Source organism: Pelodiscus sinensis, chromosome 16 (genome assembly GCF_049634645.1).
Source record: "Pelodiscus sinensis isolate JC-2024 chromosome 16, ASM4963464v1, whole genome shotgun sequence".
Classification (NCBI taxonomy): Eukaryota; Metazoa; Chordata; order Testudines; family Trionychidae; genus Pelodiscus; species Pelodiscus sinensis.
The window spans coordinates 41332832-41355127 of record NC_134726.1 but is presented as its reverse complement, the minus strand read 5'-3'; the positions used below and the strand labels follow the sequence as shown (position 1 = coordinate 41355127).

Here is a 22296-nt window from a genome sequence, read left to right as displayed (position 1 = left end):
CATCCCCTCTTCGAGGTCATTAATAAAGATGTTGAACAAAACTGGTCCCAGAACCAAACCTTGGGGCACTCTGCTACAAACCAACCGCCACTCTGACATCGAGCCGTTGATCACTACCCACTGGGCCCGACCTTCTAGCCAGCTTTCTAGCCATCTTACCGTCCATTTATCCAATCCACATTCCCTTAACTTGCTGGCAAGAATATTGTGGGAGACTGTATCAAAAGCCTTGCTAAAGTCAAGGTATATAACATCCACTGACTTCCCCATATCCACAGAGCCAGTTACCTCAGCATAGAAGCTAATCAGATTGGTCAGGCACGACTTGCCCTTCGTGAATCCATGCTGACTATTCGTGATCACCTTCTCCTATTCCAAGTGCTTCAAAATGGATTCTTTGAGGATCCCCTCCATGATTTTTTCCAGGGACTGAGGTAAGACTGACAGGTCTGTAGTTCCCTGGATTGTCCTTCTTCCCCTTATTAAAGATGGGTACTACATTTGCCTTTTTCCAATCATCCAGGATCTCTCCTGACCTCCACGACTTTTCAAAGATAACGGCCAAAGGCTCCTCAATAACATTTGCCAACTCCTCAGTACCCTTGGATGTATTAAGTCCGGACCCATGGATTTATGTACATTTAGCTTTTCTAAATAGTTCCTAACCTGTTCTTTCCCCACCAAGGGCTGTCCACCGTCGTCCCATATTGCGTCACTTAGTGCATTAGTCCGGGAGCTGACCTTGTCCATGAAGACAGAGGCAAAGAAAGCATTGAGTACTTCAGCTTTCCCCACATCATCTGCCACTAGGTTACCGCCCTCATCCAGTAGAGGCCCCACACCCTCTCTGATCAACTTCTTCTTGATAACATGACTGTAGAAACCTTTCTTGTTATCCTTCACATCCCTTGCGTGTTGCAATTACAATTGCACTTTCGCCTTCCTGATAACTCCCCTGCATTCTCAAGCTATGCATTTATACCCTACCCTAGTCATCTGTCCAAGTTTCCACTTTTTGTAAGCTTCCTTTTTGTGCTTAAGTTCACCAAAGATTTCCCCGGTAAGCCAATCCGGTCTCTTACCATATTTGCTTCTCTTGCTCCACATTTCTTTCTGTGCCTTCAATAAGGCTTCTTTAAAATACTGCCAGCTCTCCTGGGCTCCTTTCCCCTTCATGTTAGCATCCCAGGGGATTCTGCCCATCAGGTCTCTGAGGGAGCTGAAGTCTGCTCTTCTGAAGTCTGGGTGTGTATTTTACTACTCTTTCCTCCTTTGGTCAGGATCCTGAAATCTACCACCTCGTGATCACTGCTTCCCAGGCTGTCACCCACCTCTACTTCCCCTATTAGCTCCTCCCTGTTTGTGAACAGCAGGTCAAGCTGGTCGGTGGTTGGAAAGCAACCGCTCTTGGTCAAGTAGGAATAAGAGATCCTCCGGAAAAGGCTTTATTTTCCGGAGAATCACGTCTAGACTGGCGCTTTTCTCCGGCTTATCTCCAAGACGGAAAAAAGTGGCAGCCATGTTAATGCAAATACCGCGGGGGATATTTAAATCCCCCGCGGATTTGCCTAATCCAAAGTGCTACATTAGCATCCCTTTTCCGGAAGGGATGCCAGTGTACACACAGCCAACGGGTATGTCTACACTACAGGATTTTTGCACAAAAACCCGCGGAGCGTCCACACCTCAAGCGCGTTTTTGTGTAAGAAAATCTATAGTCAATCATCAGACAAGAGGGCTTTCTGCGGAGTAGGTACACCTCCTTCTACAAGGCATAACACCTTTTTGTGCAAGAGCTGAAGCAGAAAAAGAAGTGTGTGGATGCTCAACAGAGGTTTCTTGCGCAAAAAGAGCCTACCACAAAAAGCACAGGTGCTCTGATGGCCATTCTGTGAATGGCCATCAGAACTTTCTTGTGCAAGGGTGTCCATGCAGTGTAGACACTCTCTTGCACAAAAGCACGTCACTTTTGCGATATGCTTTTGAGGTGTGGATGTGCTTTTCTGCAAAAACTTCTTGCGCAAGATCTCTTCCACAAAAAACTTCTGGCACAAAAACCCTGTAGTGTAGACAAAATCTGATTTAGAATTCCTTAATTTCTCCCATCTCTCATCTGTCCAGACACTAAAATGAGCTAGGCCACTTCAAAGGGGCTCTCTTGTACCTTTTATGGACAGACCAGAACACTTTAGACAGTTAGCTTATCTGTTGGGGACAGTTGTGACTACAGAGCAAATGGCTGTGTGTGAAGCATCAAACAGATCTTAATGAATGCCTCTGCTTTTTAAAATTAGGCATCAAGTCTTCCACCGCTTCCTTCAACTACTCAGGAAGATGATACAATAAAAGGGGATCTTGTCTTCAGAATACAGTATTACAGTACAACCTCAGTATCATGTACCCCAATCTTACAGACTACAAGGCATTAGGGAAATCACATCACAGAAGTTATGAGGCTGAAGGGAAAAAAAAGGATGTATTTCTCATAAAATATCTTCAAGCCACTGCCCCTGTTTCCAGTGCATTGAAGAGCCAGAAAGTGATGCAGGGCACCATACTGTAACTTATGATTCCACTTCCTGTAATTTTCAAATGTTCAATTTTATGAACATTTTGATTTTATGAACTCCTGTCTCCAGTTAGCTAGTAAAACAGTGGTTCACTGCAGTCCTGTAGAGACAGCTGAGGTGATAGAGGAATCTGATGACTGGTGCAGGAGATCCATCTTCCCAGAGCAGTGGGATCCATCTGTAGTAAGGACACCAGTGTAGTAGGTCAGGATTTACTGCCATGGTGTCCCGACAGGTCCCCTGCTCCATTGATGATGATAGCCAGAAGGCTGCATGCATGCGTGCTCAATGGTGTGCGTCACGTTGATTTGCAAAGTTAGTTAAAGCAGACTCAGAGAGCCCCCAAAGACCACAAATCAGAGAGAGATGGAAGGCGCCCGGCCAGGTTTATTGTTAAGTACAGTAATAGCTGTCAGCAGACTCTACCGAATGACTACACATACGTACTGTAACAATAGAGCAAGCTCAGTCAGTGGGAGGTCCCCCTGCCCCCTCGGCTGGGCAAAGACTGTTCCCCCCCAAGACACCACTTTATATAGAAGTACAAACAAGTTACACATCACTCCTGAAGTTGCTAGGCTGCCACCCTCTGGTGCTACTCAGATACTACCCATCCCCCAGCACCTCATGGTTCGAGCAATCATCCCTGAACAGGGTTGGCATCTGAGGGGAATAGTGTTGTCAGATGGTTTAACAATAAATACTGAACACGCCTCCCCCCCCCCAAAAAACACCAGGAAAAAATTCTGTCAAGGGAAAAAGAAGGGGGGGGGAGAGACCAAGGTTGTTAAGCAAAAGTTGCACCGCTCCCTCTAGTTTGGGGCCATACACTAACCCCCAATGCACCCACCCCTCCCCCTGAGCCAAGCCCCCCAGTCTCCCATCCCAGTGCACTCACCCCACCCCCTGAGCCAGGCCCCCCCGCAGCACCGGGAGTACCCCACCTCAATCAAACCCCCCTCCTCCCCCGCAGAGTCAGGCACTGGAAGAACAGGACAGCCGGGTAAGTTAATCTTACTTTTAAAGTCGCTGCTCCTGCCGCCCGGCCGCCTCAGCTCCCACTGACATCATGTGGACAGCTCCCAGATCTCTGCAGGTCATGTGGGCCAGAGGAGCATGCGCTTCGCTCCCACCCCAGCCCGTTGCCCCCCCAGCATGGCGCCCAGCAAGTGCCCCCTCCTGCCCCCCTTCGCTATGACTCTGCCGCACTCCTCACACTCCCAGCCCCACCAGACGCCGCAGGGGAAGATTGCCCCCTTCGGGCTTCCGTCCGAGGGAAACAGGAAATACTGGACATTTCACGTGTCTGGTATTTCCTGGGTTTTTTTTAAATCAGATGGAGCCCACAAATACCGGACTCTCCGGGTGAATACCAGACACCTGGCAACCCTAGTGGGGAGTGTGGGTACCAAGGTCTTTTTTAACAAGCTGATGTTACCATTCTTTTAGAACAGAGGTCTGCAACCTTTTTAAGCACAAGATCACTTTTTCAATTTAAGTCAGTCCAGGATCTACCTCAAACCCAAGTACCCCTACCCAACCCCTTTGTTGAGGCCCCACCCTCTACACTCTGTGAAGACGGGGTACAGTGGAGGGGGGCAGAGTGACATCAGTGCCCCCTTGCCTGTCTCCCCCACTCTGCACAACAAGCAGGAGGCTCCCAAGGGGCGGCTCTGGGCAGGAGCAGCAGGGCAATGGGGGGAGGGGTAGCTGAAGTGCATGCACTTGATAGCCTTCTAGCCAGAGCAGTCAGGATCACCTGTCAGAGGCTCCAAGTAGATCCCGATCAACTGGTTGGTGACCACTGTTTTAGAATGTGCTTTCCACTTATGACCAGTACCAATTACTATTTCGTGGTCCTTAAAGACTAACAAGACGGTTTATTAGATCTTGTTAGTCTTTAAAGTGCTACATAGTCCTGTATTTTGTTTCAGCTACACCAGATTAACACGGCTACATTTCTATCACTATTCTACATGCAAGGCACTACATTTAGCTGTTTGGAATGGAAATCCATCAACCATATGAAGAAACTTGCAGAGATACAGACAGACATCATCTTTCTATCCAAGTGCAAGAAGATGGACATCATACCCAAAGGACGAAAGCTCATCATCTAATAAACCATCTTGTTAGTCTTTAAAGTGCTACATAGACCTGTATTTTGTTTCAGCTACCCCAAACTAACACGGCTACATTTCTATCACTATTTTGTGGTCCGTACCTAGTACCAATTACTGTTCTATACCTGGGCCTATTACCAATTAGTGTTTTATGCACTCAGCCTTTTTCATGCCAAGTTCTGTGAGCAGGGGCCTGCCTCTGTGTCACAGCTTAGCTTTGCTTTATATTAGTCAAGTGCTACCCATTGTTAGCTAGGCCTCAGGCCTGTGCTACACGGGCTTTTGTTTTAGGCTTTCATCTTACAACATAGACTCATAGACCTTAAGGTCAGAAGGGACCATTATGATAATCTAGTCTGACCCCCTGCACAGTGCAGGCCACAGAATCTCACCCACCCCTCCCAGAATAATCCTCTCACCTGTATCTCAGATATTGAAGCCTTCAAATACTTCGAAGACCCCAAGATGCAGAGAATCCTCTAGCTGTGATCTGTACCCCATGCTACAGAGGAAGGCGAAAAACCTCCAGGGCCTCTGCCAATCTACCCTGGAGAAAAATTCCCTCCTGACCCCAAATATGGCGATCAGCTAAACCCTGAGCATGTGGGCAAGACTCATCAGCCAGACACCCAGAAAGTTCTCTAGTAATTCCTATCATCCCTCTATTGACCTATTTCCCACTGATAACCAATGGTCAATTAGTTACCAAGAACATGTTCTCTCATCAAACCATCCCCTGCATAAACCCATCTAGTTTAATCTTGAAGCCAGATAGATCTTTTGCCCCCACTACTTCCCTTGGAAGGCCGTTCCAGAACCTCACTCCTCTAATGGTTAGAAACCTTCGTCTAATCTCAAGTCTAAACTTCCTACTAGCCAGCTTATATCCATTTGTTCTTGTGTCCACATTGGTATTAAACTTAAATAATTCCTCTCCCTCCCTGGTATTTATCCCTCTAATATATTTAAAAAGTGCAATCATGTCCCCCCCTCAGCCTTCTTTTGGTTAAAGTAAACAAGCCAAGCTCCTTGAGTCTCCTTTCATAAGGCAGGTTTTCCATTCCTCGGATCATCCTAGTGGCCCTTCTTTGTACCTGTTCCAGTTTGAATTCATCCTTCTTAAACATGGGAGACAAGAACTGCACACAGTATTCCAAATGGGGTCTCACCAATGCCTTGTATAATGGCACTAACACCTCCTTATCCCTACTGGAAATACCTCGCCTAATACATCCCAAGATCGTATTAGCCTTTTTCACGGCCATGTCACAATGGCGGCTCATAGTCATTCTATAATCAACCAGGACTCCGAGGTCCTTCTCCTCCTCCGTTACTTCCAACTGATGTGTCCCCAGCTTATAACTAAAATTCTTGTTATTAATCCCTAAATGCATAACCTTACACTTCTCACTATTAAGTTTCATCCTATTGCTATCACTCCAATTTACAAGATCATCCAGATCTTCCTGTATGATATCCCGATCCTTTTCTGAATTGGCAATAGCTCCCAACTTTGTGTCATCCGCAAATTTTATTAGGACATTTCCACTTTTGGTGCCAAGATCAGCAATAAAAAGATTAAATAAAATTGGCCCCAAAACAGATCCCTGAGGAACTCCGCTAAGAACCTTCCTCCAACCCAACAGTTCACCTTTCAATATGACCCGCTGTAGTCTCCCCTTTAACCAGTTGCTTATCCACCTCTCAACTTTCATATTAATCCCTATCATTTCCAATTTAACCAATAATTCCCCATGTGGTACTGTATCAAATGCCTTACTAAAGTTGAGGTAGATTAGATCCACTGCATTTCCTTTATCTAAAAAATCTGTTACTTTGTCAAAAAAGGAGATCAGGTTGGTTTGGCACGATCTACCTTTTGTAAAACCATGTTGTAATTTGTCCCAATTGCCATTAGCCTCAATGTCTCTAACTACTTTCTCCTTCAAAATTTTTTCCAGGATCTTACATACTACAGATGTCAAACTAACAGGCCTATAGTTACCCGGGTCGCTTTTTTTCCCTTTCTTAAAAATCGGAACTATATTAGCAAATCTATTACTTGGTCACACTGTGCAGTTTTCTAAGTCCCGATTTTTCATTTGTTGCAAAAAAAAGCAAGCCTTTCAGGAGGGACTTAGTGTATTTCATCTGTCTTTCAACAAGCTGGTGTGATTAAGATTAGTACTTCTGGTAAATCCTAGGAAGCATCAAACTGAGCACATCCACAACTCTGATGAGCAAGTCTGATAAGGATTTAGGAGTTGTTTGGATTGTAGCCTGAAGATCAGGCTATAGGAACACGCACTTAATTACATGAGGATTTGGAAGCAGCTTTAAGAGGCAGATGATATATGTTTTTTGGTAAGTTTAGAAGCTGATCTGACTGGGGTTAGTACAATATGGTGGGGAAAAACTAAGAACTTGCCTCTTAGATTGCAGAACCCGGGGTATGTTACCCAGGAAAGTTAGTTGGCTATAGAGAACAGCTGCTGAAAATGACAAAGTAGATATCAATGGTTCCCCTTAAGAATACAAAGGTGGAGCCTGCAACCCTGACAAAAAAGGGTTATACCAAAGTAATCTGTTTTGAAGTGGAACAAAGGAAGACCTAGTGAACTGAGGAGCCTAGAATTTAGATGGGAATCCCTTGCTTCAGTGGGATTCTCATACTGGTCTTGGATTCAGCTGACCAGAAAATGGATTCTGATGTGGAGACGGTCAAATAGAGACCTCGAGTTGCACTAATGGCTGTGTTGTTGTGGAAAGGATATGGACTGTTTACACAAAGGTAGGCCAAAAGACACAATTAAGTTTACTAGAACAGAAATAATGGTTGCCTAACTACTTGCATATTAACTGGTTAAATATCTGCCCATCTAACCAACTTACTAATTTTATAGGCAGTGAAGAAGTATTTTACAAAATGTTTAACGATCATTGTATACAAAACTATTTGCTCTCAAACTCACTCCATTGCTAGTAGAGAAAAGACATTTTTGAGCAATGGGAAGCAGATGAATGAGATGTAGCCTCACAACAGTGGGGTAGGCCATGGGCCATTCCTGACACACAAACTATTCCGAAGAAAGATGAAATCCTCCCCCCCACTCACAGATTTTTAGATTCCAGGATAAGAAATCATTGTGATTACCTAGTTGTACCTCCTATATAATACAGACCAGAGAATTACCCCAAAGCAATTCCTAGAACAGGTCTCTATTTAAAAATTCCCAAATGATTAAGAATCCCTGAGGCCCTTGATAAGTTGTTTCAATAATTACTCTCATTAAAAATTTACACCTTATTTCCAGTCTGAATTCTCTAGTTTTAAGTTCCAGATACTGGATTGTGCTATACCTTTATCCACTAAGTAGAAGAGTTCATTAATAAATATTTGTTCCTTGTGTAAATACTTATATATTTGTACAGACTTACAGTCAACAATTTCCAGATTTCTGGGCTATAGTGCTATTTACAAGCATCTCTCAAGACCAGAATTTTCTAAGAACTGGATGAACACAAATCCGAACCATATAGTTAAAACTGTGTTTTGCGAACAGAGGCAGCAGCTTTGCTAACAGGAGCAGCTAACAGAGAGTTTTGAGAGGGAGTTTTCCAGGTGAAAGAGCAGCAAATACGGGACCCCTGAGGTAAGTGGCTCTCTGTAGTATGTGTTTGTGGGTTACCTGCTGTGTGCTGAGCTTGTGTTTGTTTGTCTGTTTGTTTGTTTGAAGGACCGTGTGCTGTGGACGGCAATTGGAAGCTGTGAGCTTCTAAACAAAGTTTGAAATCTAGAAGCCTCTGTTCATTGGTTGAGCTTAGTCAGGGGTGGGGCTATCAGGAAGGCCAGGGCCTTATAAAGCAGAGAGTCAGCAACCAGGGGCAGCTAACAGGGAGTTTCAAGAGGAAGTTCAGAAGGGGAGTGGGAAGCGGGCGAGGTACACTTGCCATTTTTTAAAACCTTTAACTAAACTATAATCAAAACTTCCTGATTTAAATAGAACCCTATCAATAACCTAGGTAGCTGTAAGAGAGAATGCAGGCAGAAGCCCAGCAGCAGAGTGGGAGCTATCCTGTTTATTGCACTCCGTGTAGCATATATGATTACTTGCCCTGTGGGTGGGTGACGTATGTGTACATTTGGTGCTAGGAGCACCTGGCCCTCAGAGACCTTTTACAGGCTTTGGAGGCCAGCGTGGCTGAACTGGAAGAGTTGAGGGAGGCAGAGAGGTACGTAGATGAGGATTTCCGGGTCACTGTAGAATTGTCCCACCCCCCAGTCAGACAGCCCCTGCGCTGTTAACAAGAACGAAAGGCTCAGGGAAGGAAAGCAATCAATGGGAGCAAAGGGAAACCTTCCCATAGTTGGGACACTCCTTCCACAGATGATGTTGGGGTATCCTCTCGCACTGAGGTTACCGCTCCGGGGGAGGGAACTCCAGTCATTAGGAAAAGGCAGGTGTTAGTAATGGGAGATTCAATCATTATAAACACAGATAGCTGGGTTTGTGATGACCAGGAGAACCATATCGTGACTTGCCTGTGTCACGCGAAGGTTGCAGATCTTTCGAGGCATCTAGATAAGACTTACGTGTACTGCTGGGAAGGAGCTGGTGGTCGTGGTACATGTAGGTGCCAATGACATAGGGAAGGGTAGGACAGATGTGCTGCAGACCAAATTTAGGATGCTAGGAAAGAGATTGAAATCCAGGACCTCTATGGTGGCACTCAGAAATGCTTCCAGTTCTACGCACAGTGCCAGGAAGGCAGGAAGAGCTTCAGAGTCTCAATGAGTGGATGAGACGGTGTAGGAAGGAGGGGTTTAGATTTATAAGGAACTGGGGATACTTTTGGGCTGGGGAGCCTATATAGGAAGGAGGGACTCTACAGAAACCAAAGTGGATCCAGACTGCTGGCACTTAACATTTAAAAGGTTGCACAGCAGTTTTTAAACTAAGAGATGGGGAAAGCCGATTGGTGCAGTTGAGCATGTGGATTGGACAGAGACTATTGATAGAAATTCTCTAGGTTTTATTCAGGAGAAGAGGAAAATGTATGGGCCAGATCAGAGGAGAAACATTCACATAAAAAAAGAATCTGACATCAGAAAAGGGCAGACACACAGTGACAAGTTTGTACACAAACTCTAAAAGTCTAAATAATAAGATGGGTGAACTAGAGTGCCTCGTGTTAAAGGAGGATATTGATATAATAGGCATCACAGAAACCTGATGGAGTGAGGACAATCAATGGGATACAATCATACCGAGGTAAAAATATATTGGCAGGACAGAACAGGTTATGCAGGGGGAGGAAAAGAGGAGAGTGAGCACTATATGCAAGAGAAAATGTAGAATCAAATGAAATAAACATCTTAAATGAATGAATAGTAATTTCGTGCTCTAATAAGAATATAATAGTAGGGATGACCAGGACCGTGATACTGACTATTAAATGCTAAGGGAGATTATAGAGGCTATCAAAAAAAAAAAAAAATCAGTAATAGTACGGGATTACATAAGAATGGCCATACTGGGTCAGACCAAAGGTCCATCTAGCCCAGTATCCTGTCTGCCGACAGTGGCCAGTACCAGGTGCCCCAGAAGTGGTGGACCAAAGTCTATCTTGAACAGTTTAGTATCATCCACAAACTTTGCCACCTCACCGCTCACCCCTTTCTCTAGATCAGGGGTTCTTAACCTTTTTTGGTCCCTGTACCCTCTTGGCTTTTAATAAACCTTCCTGTACCCCCTCTTCAATATGAAAGGAAATAAATTCTAGACGCTAGAATCCACAACTTTTTTCACTAACAGTACTACTTTTGGAATATTTCAATTAGGAAAATCTAGTTATTTACCAAATATTCCCCGTACCCCCTTGACAAGCTTCTCATACCCCTTGGGGGCACACATACTCCAGGTTGGGAACCCCTGCTCTAGATCATTTATGATTAAGTTGAATAGGATTGGTTCTAGGACTGACCCTTGGGGAACACCACTAGTTACACTTCTCCATTCTGAAAATGTACCAGACAGCATTCACCCAAGAGTTCTGAAAGGACTCAACTGTGAAATCGCAGAACTATTAACTATGGTTTGTAACCTATCCTTTAAACCAGCTTCTGTAACTAATGGCTGGAAGATAGCTAATGTAATGTCAATATTTAAAAAGGGTTCTAGAAGTGATCCTGGCAATTACAGACCAGTAAGTCTAATGTCAGTACCGGGCAAATTAGTTGAAACAATAGTAAAGAATAAAATTGTCAGACACATAGAAGAACATAATCTGTTGGGCAAAAGTCAACCTGGTTTCTGTAAAGGGAAATTATGTCTTACTAATCTATTACCGTTCTTTGAAGAGGTCAACAAGCATGTGGACAAACAAGGGGGATACAATAGATATAGTGTTCTTAGGTTTTTTTTAAACCTAAGGATTTCCAGAAAGCCTTTGACAAGGTCCCTCACCAAAGGTTCTTATGTAAATTAAGTTGTCATGGGATAAGAGGATAGATCTTTTCATGGATTGATAACTAGTTAAAAGACAAGAAACAAAGAGCAGGAATAAATGGTAAATGTTCAGAATGGAGAGGGGTAACTAATGGTGTTCCCCAAGGATTAGTCCTAGGACCAATCCTGTTCAACTTATTCATAAATGATATGGAGAAAGGGGTAAACAGTGAGATGGCAAAGTTAGCATACAATACTAAACTGCTCAAGATAGTTAAGACCAAAGCAGACTGTGAAGAACTTTAGAAAGTTCTCACAAAAGTAAGTGATCGGGCAACAAAATGTCAAATGAAATTGAGTGTGGATAAATATAAAGTAATGCACATTGGAAAAAATAACCACAACTATACATTGAATATGATAGGGGCTAATTTAGCTACAACTAATCAGGAAAGAGATCTTGGAGTCATTGTGGATAGTTCTTTGAAGACGTCCACCTAATGTGCAGTGGCAGTCAAAAAAGCGAAGAGGATGTTAGGAATCATTTAAAAAAGGAATGCCTTTATATAAATCCATGGTACGCCCATATCTTGAATACTGTGTACAGATGTGGTCTCCTCATGTTAAAAAAGATATATTGGCATTAGAAAAAGTTCAGAGAAGGGCAACTAAAATGATTAGGGGTTTGGAACGGGTCCCATATGAGGAGAGATTAAAGAGACTAGGACTTTTCAGCTTGGAAAAGAGGACACTAAGGAGGGATATGACAGAGGTATATAAAATCATGAGTGGTGTGGAGAAAGTGAATAAGGAAAAGTTATTTACTTGTTCCCATAATATAAGAACTAGGGGCCACCAAATGAAACTAATGGGCAGCAGGTTTAAAACAAATAAAAGGAAGCTCTTCACTTAGAGCACAGTCAACCTGTGGAACTCCTTGCCAGAGGAGGTTGAGAAGGCTAGGACTATAACAGGGTTTAAAAAGACAACTAGATACATTCATTGAGGTTAAGTCCATTAATGCCTATTAGCCAGGATGGGTAAGGAATGGTGTCCCCAGCCTCTGTCTGTCACAGGGTGGAGATGGATGGCAGGGGAGAGATCACTTGATCATTACCTGTTCAGTTCATTCCCTCTGGGATACCTGGCATTGGCCACTGTCGACAGACAGGATACTGGGCTGGATTGACCTTTGTTCTGACCCAGTATGGCCATTCTTATGTTCTTAAGCATCTCTTCACAATTAACATTTTCAATAACAAATGTAGTCCCAAAAAAAGCATTAAATACCTCAGCATTCTTTGTCATTTGTTATTTCTCTTTCCCCATTAAGTAAGTATATCTATGCTTTCCTTCTTCTCTTACTTCTAATATATTTATTAGAACCTTTTCTTACTCTTATCCCTTGCTCACTTTGTGCCTTAGCTTTTTGTCGTTAAAAATTCATTTTTTTGTTCAACATACTCTTTTGTATGGCAATCTAGTAGCTCAGTTTTAGTATTCATAAACTGTAAACTATGGGATCACAACAATGCAGAATTTCAATAAGTCATTTATGTCCAATGACAATTCAAAGCTTACTCAAAAAATGAGAGACCCAGAAATTCAAATAGATACTTGTATGCCTTTTAATAGATTTGTAAGGCACTTCAATACAAAGGGTCATGGATGTGGTACAAAAATCTATAAGAATTAACTAGATGGATAGGCTGTAGAAATTGGCCCATTCCAACCCGCACAATCAATCTGATCAGTTGAATAGCTTCATAACAGTATATGAAGCTAAACAGCTCTTTCCATAATCTTAAAGGACTCCTCTAATTATGGCTGTGCAAACACCCCAAATCTTCTGCTTGCATAAATAAGACTATCAAGGGAAAATTTTAAAAATGCATACGTTCCCAAGAAATGAAACTTCATACTACCTTTTACATCATATAGGATTCTCTTCAATCTAAAGCTTGATGCAGCAAAGAAAATATAGCAGCTTTATGCCCAATTACTGATTTACTCTTAAGATGCTAAAGTTCAATTGGTAAATTGTAAAGAAAAATTAACAGTTTATCTGAATACAACAAGGAAATACCACTGTAGAAAGCCTGACATGTTTCTCATAGTCTAGCCCTACAAAAGGCCACTGATAGGCTGCCAGGGTTATCCTCAGACCTCCCTACTTTTTCTGCCCCACAGGGATAATCAATAGGCAGACCATGGGCCAAACCTGGGCTATGACACTTTTCAGGCTATGACACCAGACACTTTTCAATAGACTCCAAAATATTTTACTTATTATTGCTAGGGTTTTTTTAAAATTATTTTGTTGATTTTGGACCTTGACAAAACATAACAGATTATCCCAATCAGCTAACAAGACACAAAGGGGCAAATGCCCAGTACTGCCAAAAAAAGTCAGAATGGCTGAGGCAGGGCTTAAAAGGGACTGTCCCAAGCAAAAGGGAATAGTGTTCACCTATAGACAACCACCTAACCTCAGGAGGATTCTTACCAACCACCACAGGACATACCACATAAATATCAACCCTGGAACTTCCCTTGCAACAAACCCCGTTGCCAACTTTGGCCACATATTTACTCTGGTGACACCATCACTGGACCTAACCATGTCAGTTATATGATCAAGAACACATATTCCTGTTCATCCAGAAATATAATTTATGCCAACAGTGTCCTTCTGCTGTGTATATTGGACAGACTTCTCAGACACTTCAACAAAGAATTAATGCTCATAAATCAGACATCTTCACAAGGAAAAACCACATGCTTTGTATTTCAACCTACCTGGACATAATCTTAACGACCTTACTACATGCATCTTACTTCAAAAAGAATTTAACACCAGATTACAGAGGGAAACGTCAGAACTTTCATTCATGCTTAAATTTGACACTTTACTAATGGGCCTTAAAGATGCTAATTACCTTACCCATTACAAAGATAGCTTCCCCACTTATCACCCCTGTTAGCCATTCATTGACTCATAAGTAGCTATTCCCTCCCTCCCTCTCCCTCACGGCACCTTCTGTACTAAATCTGATCTGTCAGTTTAATGATGTGTTCACTTTTTCCATTGCATTCTTCTGGAAGATATGGCCAGGCCAATTCTCTTCCACTGTTTGATCTGAGGAAGCGGGTCTGGCCCCCGACAGCTCGTCCCCTAAGAAACCATCTTGTCAGCCTGCAAAGTGCTGCAGAGTTTCCCCTTTTGTTTTCGCTAGTCCCAAGGAGGAGGGGGCGCGGACCCCCCCCCCGCTGGACTCCAGGACAGGCGCACTGCCTGGGTGCCCCCCCCGGGCCGCACCTTGTCCGAGTCCAGGTCGGGGTCGGCCTGGCAGAGGCGGAAGAGGAAGGACTTGGGGTCCCTGCAGAGCGTCTGCCGAGTGGTGAGGAAACAGGTGCCCCCCACGTTCAGCCGGACCCATTTACCGGGGACCCCGGCCAGGGAGGCCCCAGAACTGCAGCGGCGGCAGGGCCCCCCCAGGCCAAGGCCGCCCATGGCGGGAACCGGGAACTCGCAGCGATTCTCCACCGCCATCCTCGCGCCACCGCCGGAAGGGTGCAACCCCAATATCGGTCCGCCAACCCTCCCACCGGAAGTATCTGCTCACAATGCCAGCCCGCCGGAAGTGGCCCGACAGCCGTCCGCACGTCCTGGGGCCTCCCGGGGCATGGATCCTGGCCGGCCGTTCCGGGGCCGCAGCTCTCAGCATCGGAAGTGTCCGCGCGGCTCCCTTTTCCCTCAATCCGAGGCGTTCCCGCCCGGTCCCCTCCCTCCACGGACATCCGGCGGAAGTACGCTCGGCCCGGCAGGGCGGCGCGCAAGAAGAGGCGGGAGCCGGCCGAGGACCCTACATGCTTTTATTACAAGTCTATCGAGCAGTGACAACTCCTCATCAGGCACCAGCACATCTACAGCACGAGCGGCGGGGACAGGCATTCGCGGAGGGATCGCATTCAGCCATCGACCCATAGAAAATGTATATAACAAAGCCAGAGAAGTGTAAAATATAGTTTACAATAATTATTCACATTCAAGGCTGTACATCAATACATACAACACCATGGCCCCGAACATGAACTCAATCCAAATAATCCATATATTAGAATTTAAATAACACAGACTGAACTAGAGGCCAACGCGAGCCAGCAAATAACCTTATAAGAATAAAAATACAAAAATGTGTATCCTAACATTATTTGCTTCTGTTTTCATTTGCTGCTTTATTTTTTGCTTCTTCTGTACATCACAGTTACAGCTAAAAACCAGGTAGAGAATATTACACACATTATAACTGACTGCCACCAATCTGAAAGACAGCTAACACCTATCAAAATTGATTATAGTTCCTAGTTTGGTTTTTTTTTAATTAATTAGATACAGCAGTTGTGAGTTCTGCCACAAGTTAAAGGAGACTTTGCCATATCCAGTCAAGCTTAGTACATAGGCTTTTAATATAGCAACTATCCCCATTCATTGTCACTAAGGCAGAATGGACCATTGCATGCTTTAGACACTTTAAGAAACATTTTCCATTTCTGAATTTACTATTCATAGCTGTGTTTCAAAGCAGAGGAAACAAGTTACAGGGAAATGCTGATTACCAGTTTGATTATAAATTTCCCAATTTAGCTGAAAATACACTGCTCTGGTTCAAAGAGAATTACTTACCTGAAAGGATTGACAGTTTCTGGGTCATGAGACATTGCAGGAGTGATTCATAGTTTGATTAGTAAAATATTAGCCTAAAGACAAAAGGGCTGAAGTATTCACCAGATGTTTCAAGTAATAAAAATACCACACATCAGTTTTTAAAATACCAACACAAAGAGGAGAGCTAGCCGTAGCTTCCACAGAGCCCAGCTTTAGCAAATCATGTACCTTCTTTCCACAGCTGAGACATTAATAATGGTCTGATTCCCCAAAGGAAACCACTCAAACAAGCACAGAACCTCATCAAAGGTTGGAAAGTGATGTGATCCAGTTGGACTACTCGGCTCCCAGTCAGAATTGTGTGTGAAAGAGCTTCATTATATAAATACTGCTTTTTTCATGGACACAAGCCTTTTTGAGCCAATAGGATCTATAGCTCCAAAAAATTATACGTCCCTTCACAATAAGGCTTGCTCCTGCATGAACAGTAAAAATCTGGAAGTGAATGAGTTTAGCGCTGCTCATCCAGGCAAAGTTCTTAGCATTTGCATCATGTAATCTGCCTCCACATCACACATTTATACAAATACAGCTACACACACATTTTCAGTGTTTATCATCAAAGTTTGCAGGAGATAATATAGACAACAGCTGTATAGCTTATTAAAATTGAGGAAATTTCACTGATAATTAAACTTGGATTTCTGTAGTCACCAAAAACATAGGAGAAACAGTCTCTTCAGTTTGTGAGGGCTAAGTCCCAGGATCTTTCGAAAGTGCCCAATATGCAAGACATCAGTGTCCTACATAACATCCCTAATATGAGATCACAAAAGCTGAAGCATGGATACAGTACTTTTACCCACCTCACAGGAAGTTTTTTGGAGCTGTATCTACCAGAATACCTACACACTTTATTTACACTATGCAACAAGGGCAACACTCATAATTCTCAAGAAGTCTTAAAGTCTCCAACTCCAAGACTGTCACGACACTGCTTGTGATAGATACTATACATCCTCGAAAGCTGAAGAACAATGCTTATGTGAGCTAGAATGTCAATGTTCTTAAAGTAAATCCTGATCAGAAGAGGGTTTAGAACATTGAAACAAATGCTGATAAAATAAACTTAGCCTAGCAAAGGAATCTTGAACATGCCATTTTTTAAAAGCTGTATAGAAGACAAGACTGGTCAATGTTGCAAAGGGCAGGAAAGTGGTTTAAGTACCTTTTAGCAACAATCCCATTGCCTTTTCTTCAAGAAGATTCCATTCAATGGAAAGCAGATCCCTCAGCAGAGTTCAGTACACTTCAGGGGTCTGACATCAAACTAAAGATATCCTAATCTGAATCATGGCCACATTGACTCATGACTTTTCTGGAAATCTGGGTAACTGTAGCCAGGAAAGAAGAGTGAATGAATCAGTATGCTATGTTCTTGAAGATATTTGGGGCAAGAGCACCCAAAGGCTGCTAGTGGCCCGCTATACTTTTCCTTTCTGGATATCACAACGGATGTAAATGGCCTGCCTGCAGCCCCAAAGCAGGCCATTTAACATCTCTCTGCACTCTCCTGAACCACCAAGTGTGTTCCTGCACTAGACACTCAACTGCTTTGTCCATGAGGACATCTCTACACTGAGGTACAGAAATGATAAAATGAACTCTTAGCCTAGCAGGAACCACACAGCACTTTCTGATAAATTTAGATTAATCCAATAGTCAATAAGATTTCCATTGACTATTCAATTAGTCTATAAGGCCAGCTTTGCCTTTGAACTGTACCAAGAGCCCTGCATGGCTCTTACTACAGTTTGAAAGCAGAAGGCCTGGTGTTCCCTGTGGTGCCTCAGCATTTGAAATGTACAAGAGCCCCACTCTGGTTCTTGTACATTTCAAAAGCAGATCAGCAGAAGTGGTGTGAGCAGAGACTGCTTCATTCCCCGCTCATGCTGTTTCCCACTGAGCCTCTACCTCCACTGCCCCCTGCAGAGATGGTACTGGGGGGGAACCGGCTTTAAGCCAGCTCCCCCCACCCTTGCTGCCACTCTCTGATAGAGGCAACAAGGGGGAAGAAGCGACTAGTCGCTTACATTCTTACCCTAAGCAGGCTGCAAAGCTGTGGAATATGCCCATTCCATGTGACAGCCTTTGTCTTATTCTCCCATAGTCCCAATCTTCCCTTATCATTCCCCCTATCCACAGGAAAATGACTGTGGGAAGTCTCTCCCACAATAGTTTTGGTCCCCTCCTACAGATGCAACAGCAAGTAGCAGCCTTTCCTAGCCTATTCTTGTCTTCACCAGAGAGGAAACATTGAGGTGAGAAGTACTTTCACTTGACCTATCAGTCCTCTAATAAAAGCAGAAATTAAGGCTGGCAAGCCTCTGGCTCTGCTTCTGCTCCCTTCCACTACAAAAAGAGCGTCCATTTCTCAGTGAAGGTTTGTGATTTACATTATAGACTGTGTCCACGTAATATGAGAAAAAAGATTAAAAAAAGTTTTAGCAGCTGATTTTGTTATTTGTGAGGTTTCACTTGCTATAGAAGGTAGCATTCAATATTGTAAACTATTCTAGATAAGAGAATAATAGCCAAAACTACTTTTTCATGGGCCAAAACCCTACCTGCTGAGTGTGGGTTAATAGCAAGGAACATGAATATGCAGAGGAGAGACAGCTTAATGCAGGAGTCACCTGGAGAAGTTTCTAACTGCAATACTGTCTTTTTTTTTTAAAAAAAAGTCAAGGAATCCATAATACAAACACCCAACATTTACTATCTACACAGCAGTGATTGTAATCATTCTTGCTGCCTCTCGTTGGGTGAAAGTTTATGAAGGATCAGATGTTATGGGACTTTTTTTAAAAGTGGGCAAAAAGGAGGAAATATTTCTGAATGACAAGAGGGGGGTTGCTTAACTATTTGGTGTTACATAAAACGTGTTTACAGAAAGAACAGGAACAGAATAAGCTGAAAAGAAGTTTATGGATGTTACTTTATCTTCTGTTTAAATTAGTGGTGTCATTGCTAGACCCCATAACAATCCACAGCTTTGCAAGCCTGTGTTTTGCTTTGAGATACCACATTTAAAGTAACAGAAGTGCACACATTTGAGGTGCTGTACAGATCCACCATAACCAAGCACTTCTATGGAAGGTAAGAATAATACCTGTCTATAGTACAGCGTTACAGATTTGTAATCCAAAACCTGCTGCACTGCCACAGAGTTGACATGTAAGTGAAGTTAACAGCTTTGATTGTCACAGGCATCCATTGCCACAAACTCCACAAAAGCAACAGCATGTTATATTGGCTGTGAGTTAATGTACTTGCAGGAATCCTGTATTTGTCTTTGGAGCAGGGGTGAAGTCATTTTGAGACTAGCATCTGACTTTAACAGGAGGAATATCCTCTACTTTTCCCTCTATACAAGGAGCCTGTGAGACACTGTACTGCCCATTCCTTCCCCCCCAGCAAAAGATGACCATGCAGATTAGCGAATGTCTTGTACAGTATTTGTTTGGAATCTTTACTACAGGATCTAACTGCACACTGGTATGTCTTCAAAGAGAACTCTGAGGAAAGTAGCCGATCCTTTAAGGATCTGAAAATACTGACATCAAACTGTTACACAACAGGCCTTGTAAGGTACATCTGGAAAAATCTAGCATTGCTTCATCACTACTAGGACCTTCAGACTAACTACAAAAAAATGTACTCCATCAATGGTCTTGACAGCAGGATGATCTTCCTTTGAGGGGGATAGAGGCTGGGTGGGAAGAGTACTTTGTACAAAGACAATTCAAGTGGCAAAGGAGCAGAGATCAGACACTTCTCTGAAAATAGTGAATAGGTGTGGTATTTGTACTACTTAAAACATGAGGGAGAAATGTTTTTGTCCAGGCATGGGCGTGCTCTTTCCAGGGGATCTATTTACCCAGAAGCACAGATATATGGAAAACATTATTAGATAAGTTATTTTTAACATCTACAAAGCAAAGTCTTTGTTATGTCACAGGAAATGTTTGACCACAACAATTTAATTTGAAAAGGATGTAGCAGACCGATAGTAAAGAAACATTTATAGATATGACTAAAGTACCATACATTTTCTCCTTTGTATCAACATTTTCATTTGAACTTTCAACTATTCAGATTAGTGTATAAGACTATTATATTTAAATCATTTAAAATATTTTCAGAATTGCTAAAAGGTCTGCAAGTTGTTTGGTCAATGACCAGGACAAGAATATTTTTACATCTCATTATACAAAGAGACAAATCAAGTCATCAATTGTACATCAAAGTTTTCACTCTTCCTTCTCTACCCAAGTAAAATAGGTTGGCCCCACTAAAATGCACAATACATGCACACCCTGGAAAGGAAGCTATTTGCCCTCAACTCCTGAAAAGGTGAAGAGTCTAATTACTATCTCAAGAGTAACATTTTATACTAACTAGTTAAATTAATTTAGTTAGTATTAGTTAAAAGCATGCTGGTAACTTTACTGTCCCTTGATTAAACATGTAAATGCATCAAATTAAAATTCCATATTTAAAACTTTATGAACGTCAAAAGCCAGAATTTAAATTTTAGAAAATTTTCAGTGCCATGTTCAGTATTTTACTTTCTTACAACTGTATCATTGGAGTCTGTCTGTCAGACACATACATCTGATTTACTCACATAATTATAATAAGTACCACGGAAATCCTGCAACCAGAATTGTATTAGGAGTTATGCAAGGGTGCAACCAATCTGACTGAGTCAGATACCAATAAGCAGGAAAAAAAAAAGACAGAAAATAAAGAGAAGAGGTGCTGGTTACCCCTCAGCAGAGGCATTTAAAAGCTCCCTGATGAAATACAGTTTAATGATAATCTGAAAGTCACAGAAATAATCCCAGCCTCATAAAGTGCAGGACTGGTACATGATCTGGGGTGTGTGCGTGTAGATTGGTTTTAAATGATCTTAAGTAAAGCTGGTAATGCAAGGTTTATCCATTAGTTTTCAGCAGAAACAGAGCTGAAGTGCACAAAAGCAAGATCCTCACTTCAACGATATGCATGTGGAAGCCTCAACAGAAGCACAAAGAGCAAGCAAAGCGACCCTGAATTCCATTTATGTTTCTTGTTTAAAAAAAATATTTCAGACATATGCTTCCCCTTGAGATGGAGAATAGATGGGTTGGGAAGATTCCTCTGATCGGCTGCACATGGAGTTCTAGCAGCAAGTGGGGAGACTGGGACATTTTGGATGAGCGTTACTATTTAGCAGCATTCTGATGGTATCTGTGCCGCCAAACTTCATGTATCTTTTTGCACCATTTATGAGCATTCCCGCTTGGGTCCATCAGGTAATATGTCCTGTTAGGCTACAATAAATAATAGTTTAATAACTATTTCAAGAACAGTAAGACAAGAAACAGGAAAAAAAGCAATAAATATCCTACTGGTAGCAACAAAACTAATTCAGTTTTAAATGATTAAAACATTTGTTCAGGAACATATCAATTAACATCAATTGTAATAATGCAGCAAGTAGCATGACTTCTGGATAACTGTATAGCTGGTAAATGGTTTTCCATTTAAGATTTGTGGATTGATTAACTGATACAGTAAGTTGCTGGCACAATTCTAGTCAATTGCACTATGTACAGTAGTGCATGGGGGCTACCGCTAAGTTATTTCTGGTGTACCAGAAAGACTCCCTGCTGGCCATCCCCACCCCCTCCACTGGCTGCAACGTCTCTGTGTACTGTGCTGGAGGCACTATGGCAGCTGAAGGTGCTCCTGGCATTCTGCTCCGTTCCCTGCTACCCCTCCCCCACAGTGAGGAAAGCAGCAGAACTGCCAGCCCCGCTCTTCTAGCCTGTACACAGGCGGCCAGCTGGGAAGGCCAGCAGGAAAAGTAGCAGAACTCCAAGCCCTGCCCCCCCCATCCCGGAACACTGGCACAGCAGCTCCATGGAGGGACAGGAACTGGGATGTGCAGCAGGGAGGGGTGCAGAACTGCCAGCAGCACCTCCAGTTGCTGAAGGGCCTCCAAGGAACACAGGGAAGGGAGAGGAGGGGAAAAGTGTGGCAGTCCCAGGCTGAGGACAGGGTGGAGTTAGGTGGCCTCCTCTTCGATGGAATACCCTCCCTTCCAATACTGGTAAGAAATTTTGTTTACTTGCACTATGGAATATACAAGAGCAGTTTGACTCAGTTTTGAAGAGACTAAGATGAAAATCAACCTCTTGAAGCACATCTTTCTAGACCACACAATCCATTTGAAGTTTATATTTCTTTGTAAAAAAAATTAATGCACGCTTTTCACAGAAACACACTAAAACCAGCACCTTAGCACTCATGAGCAGGACTCAACAAATCACTGAATCTACTTGCCCGTGGCAAGTAGATTTCAGCCAGTTGCCCTGTTCACCGGAGGTGTGTGCATGCGCAATGCGGGTCTTGCACATGTGCAGTGCGGGGTTGGC

The 22296-nt window shown here is 43.0% G+C and overlaps 1 protein-coding gene across 7 annotated transcripts in view; it reads right to left on the bottom strand.

Moving 5' to 3' along the window:
• The window catches only part of PDPK1 (3-phosphoinositide dependent protein kinase 1), a 152157-nt gene that overhangs the window by 39138 nt on the left and 90723 nt on the right, over nucleotides 1-22296 (bottom strand). The window contains exon 1 of one of the 7 annotated variants that reach the window (XM_075899979.1): nucleotides 14462-14745. The exons of 5 other annotated variants lie outside the window; for them this stretch is intronic. In XM_075899979.1, coding sequence (XP_075756094.1) covers nucleotides 14462-14695 — 234 coding nt within the window. In that variant the 5' untranslated portion in view covers nucleotides 14696-14745. Of the gene's footprint in view, nucleotides 1-14461; nucleotides 14746-15004; nucleotides 21190-22296 lie in introns of those variants that run through there. One more of the 7 variants, XM_075899977.1, reaches the window with a different exon arrangement.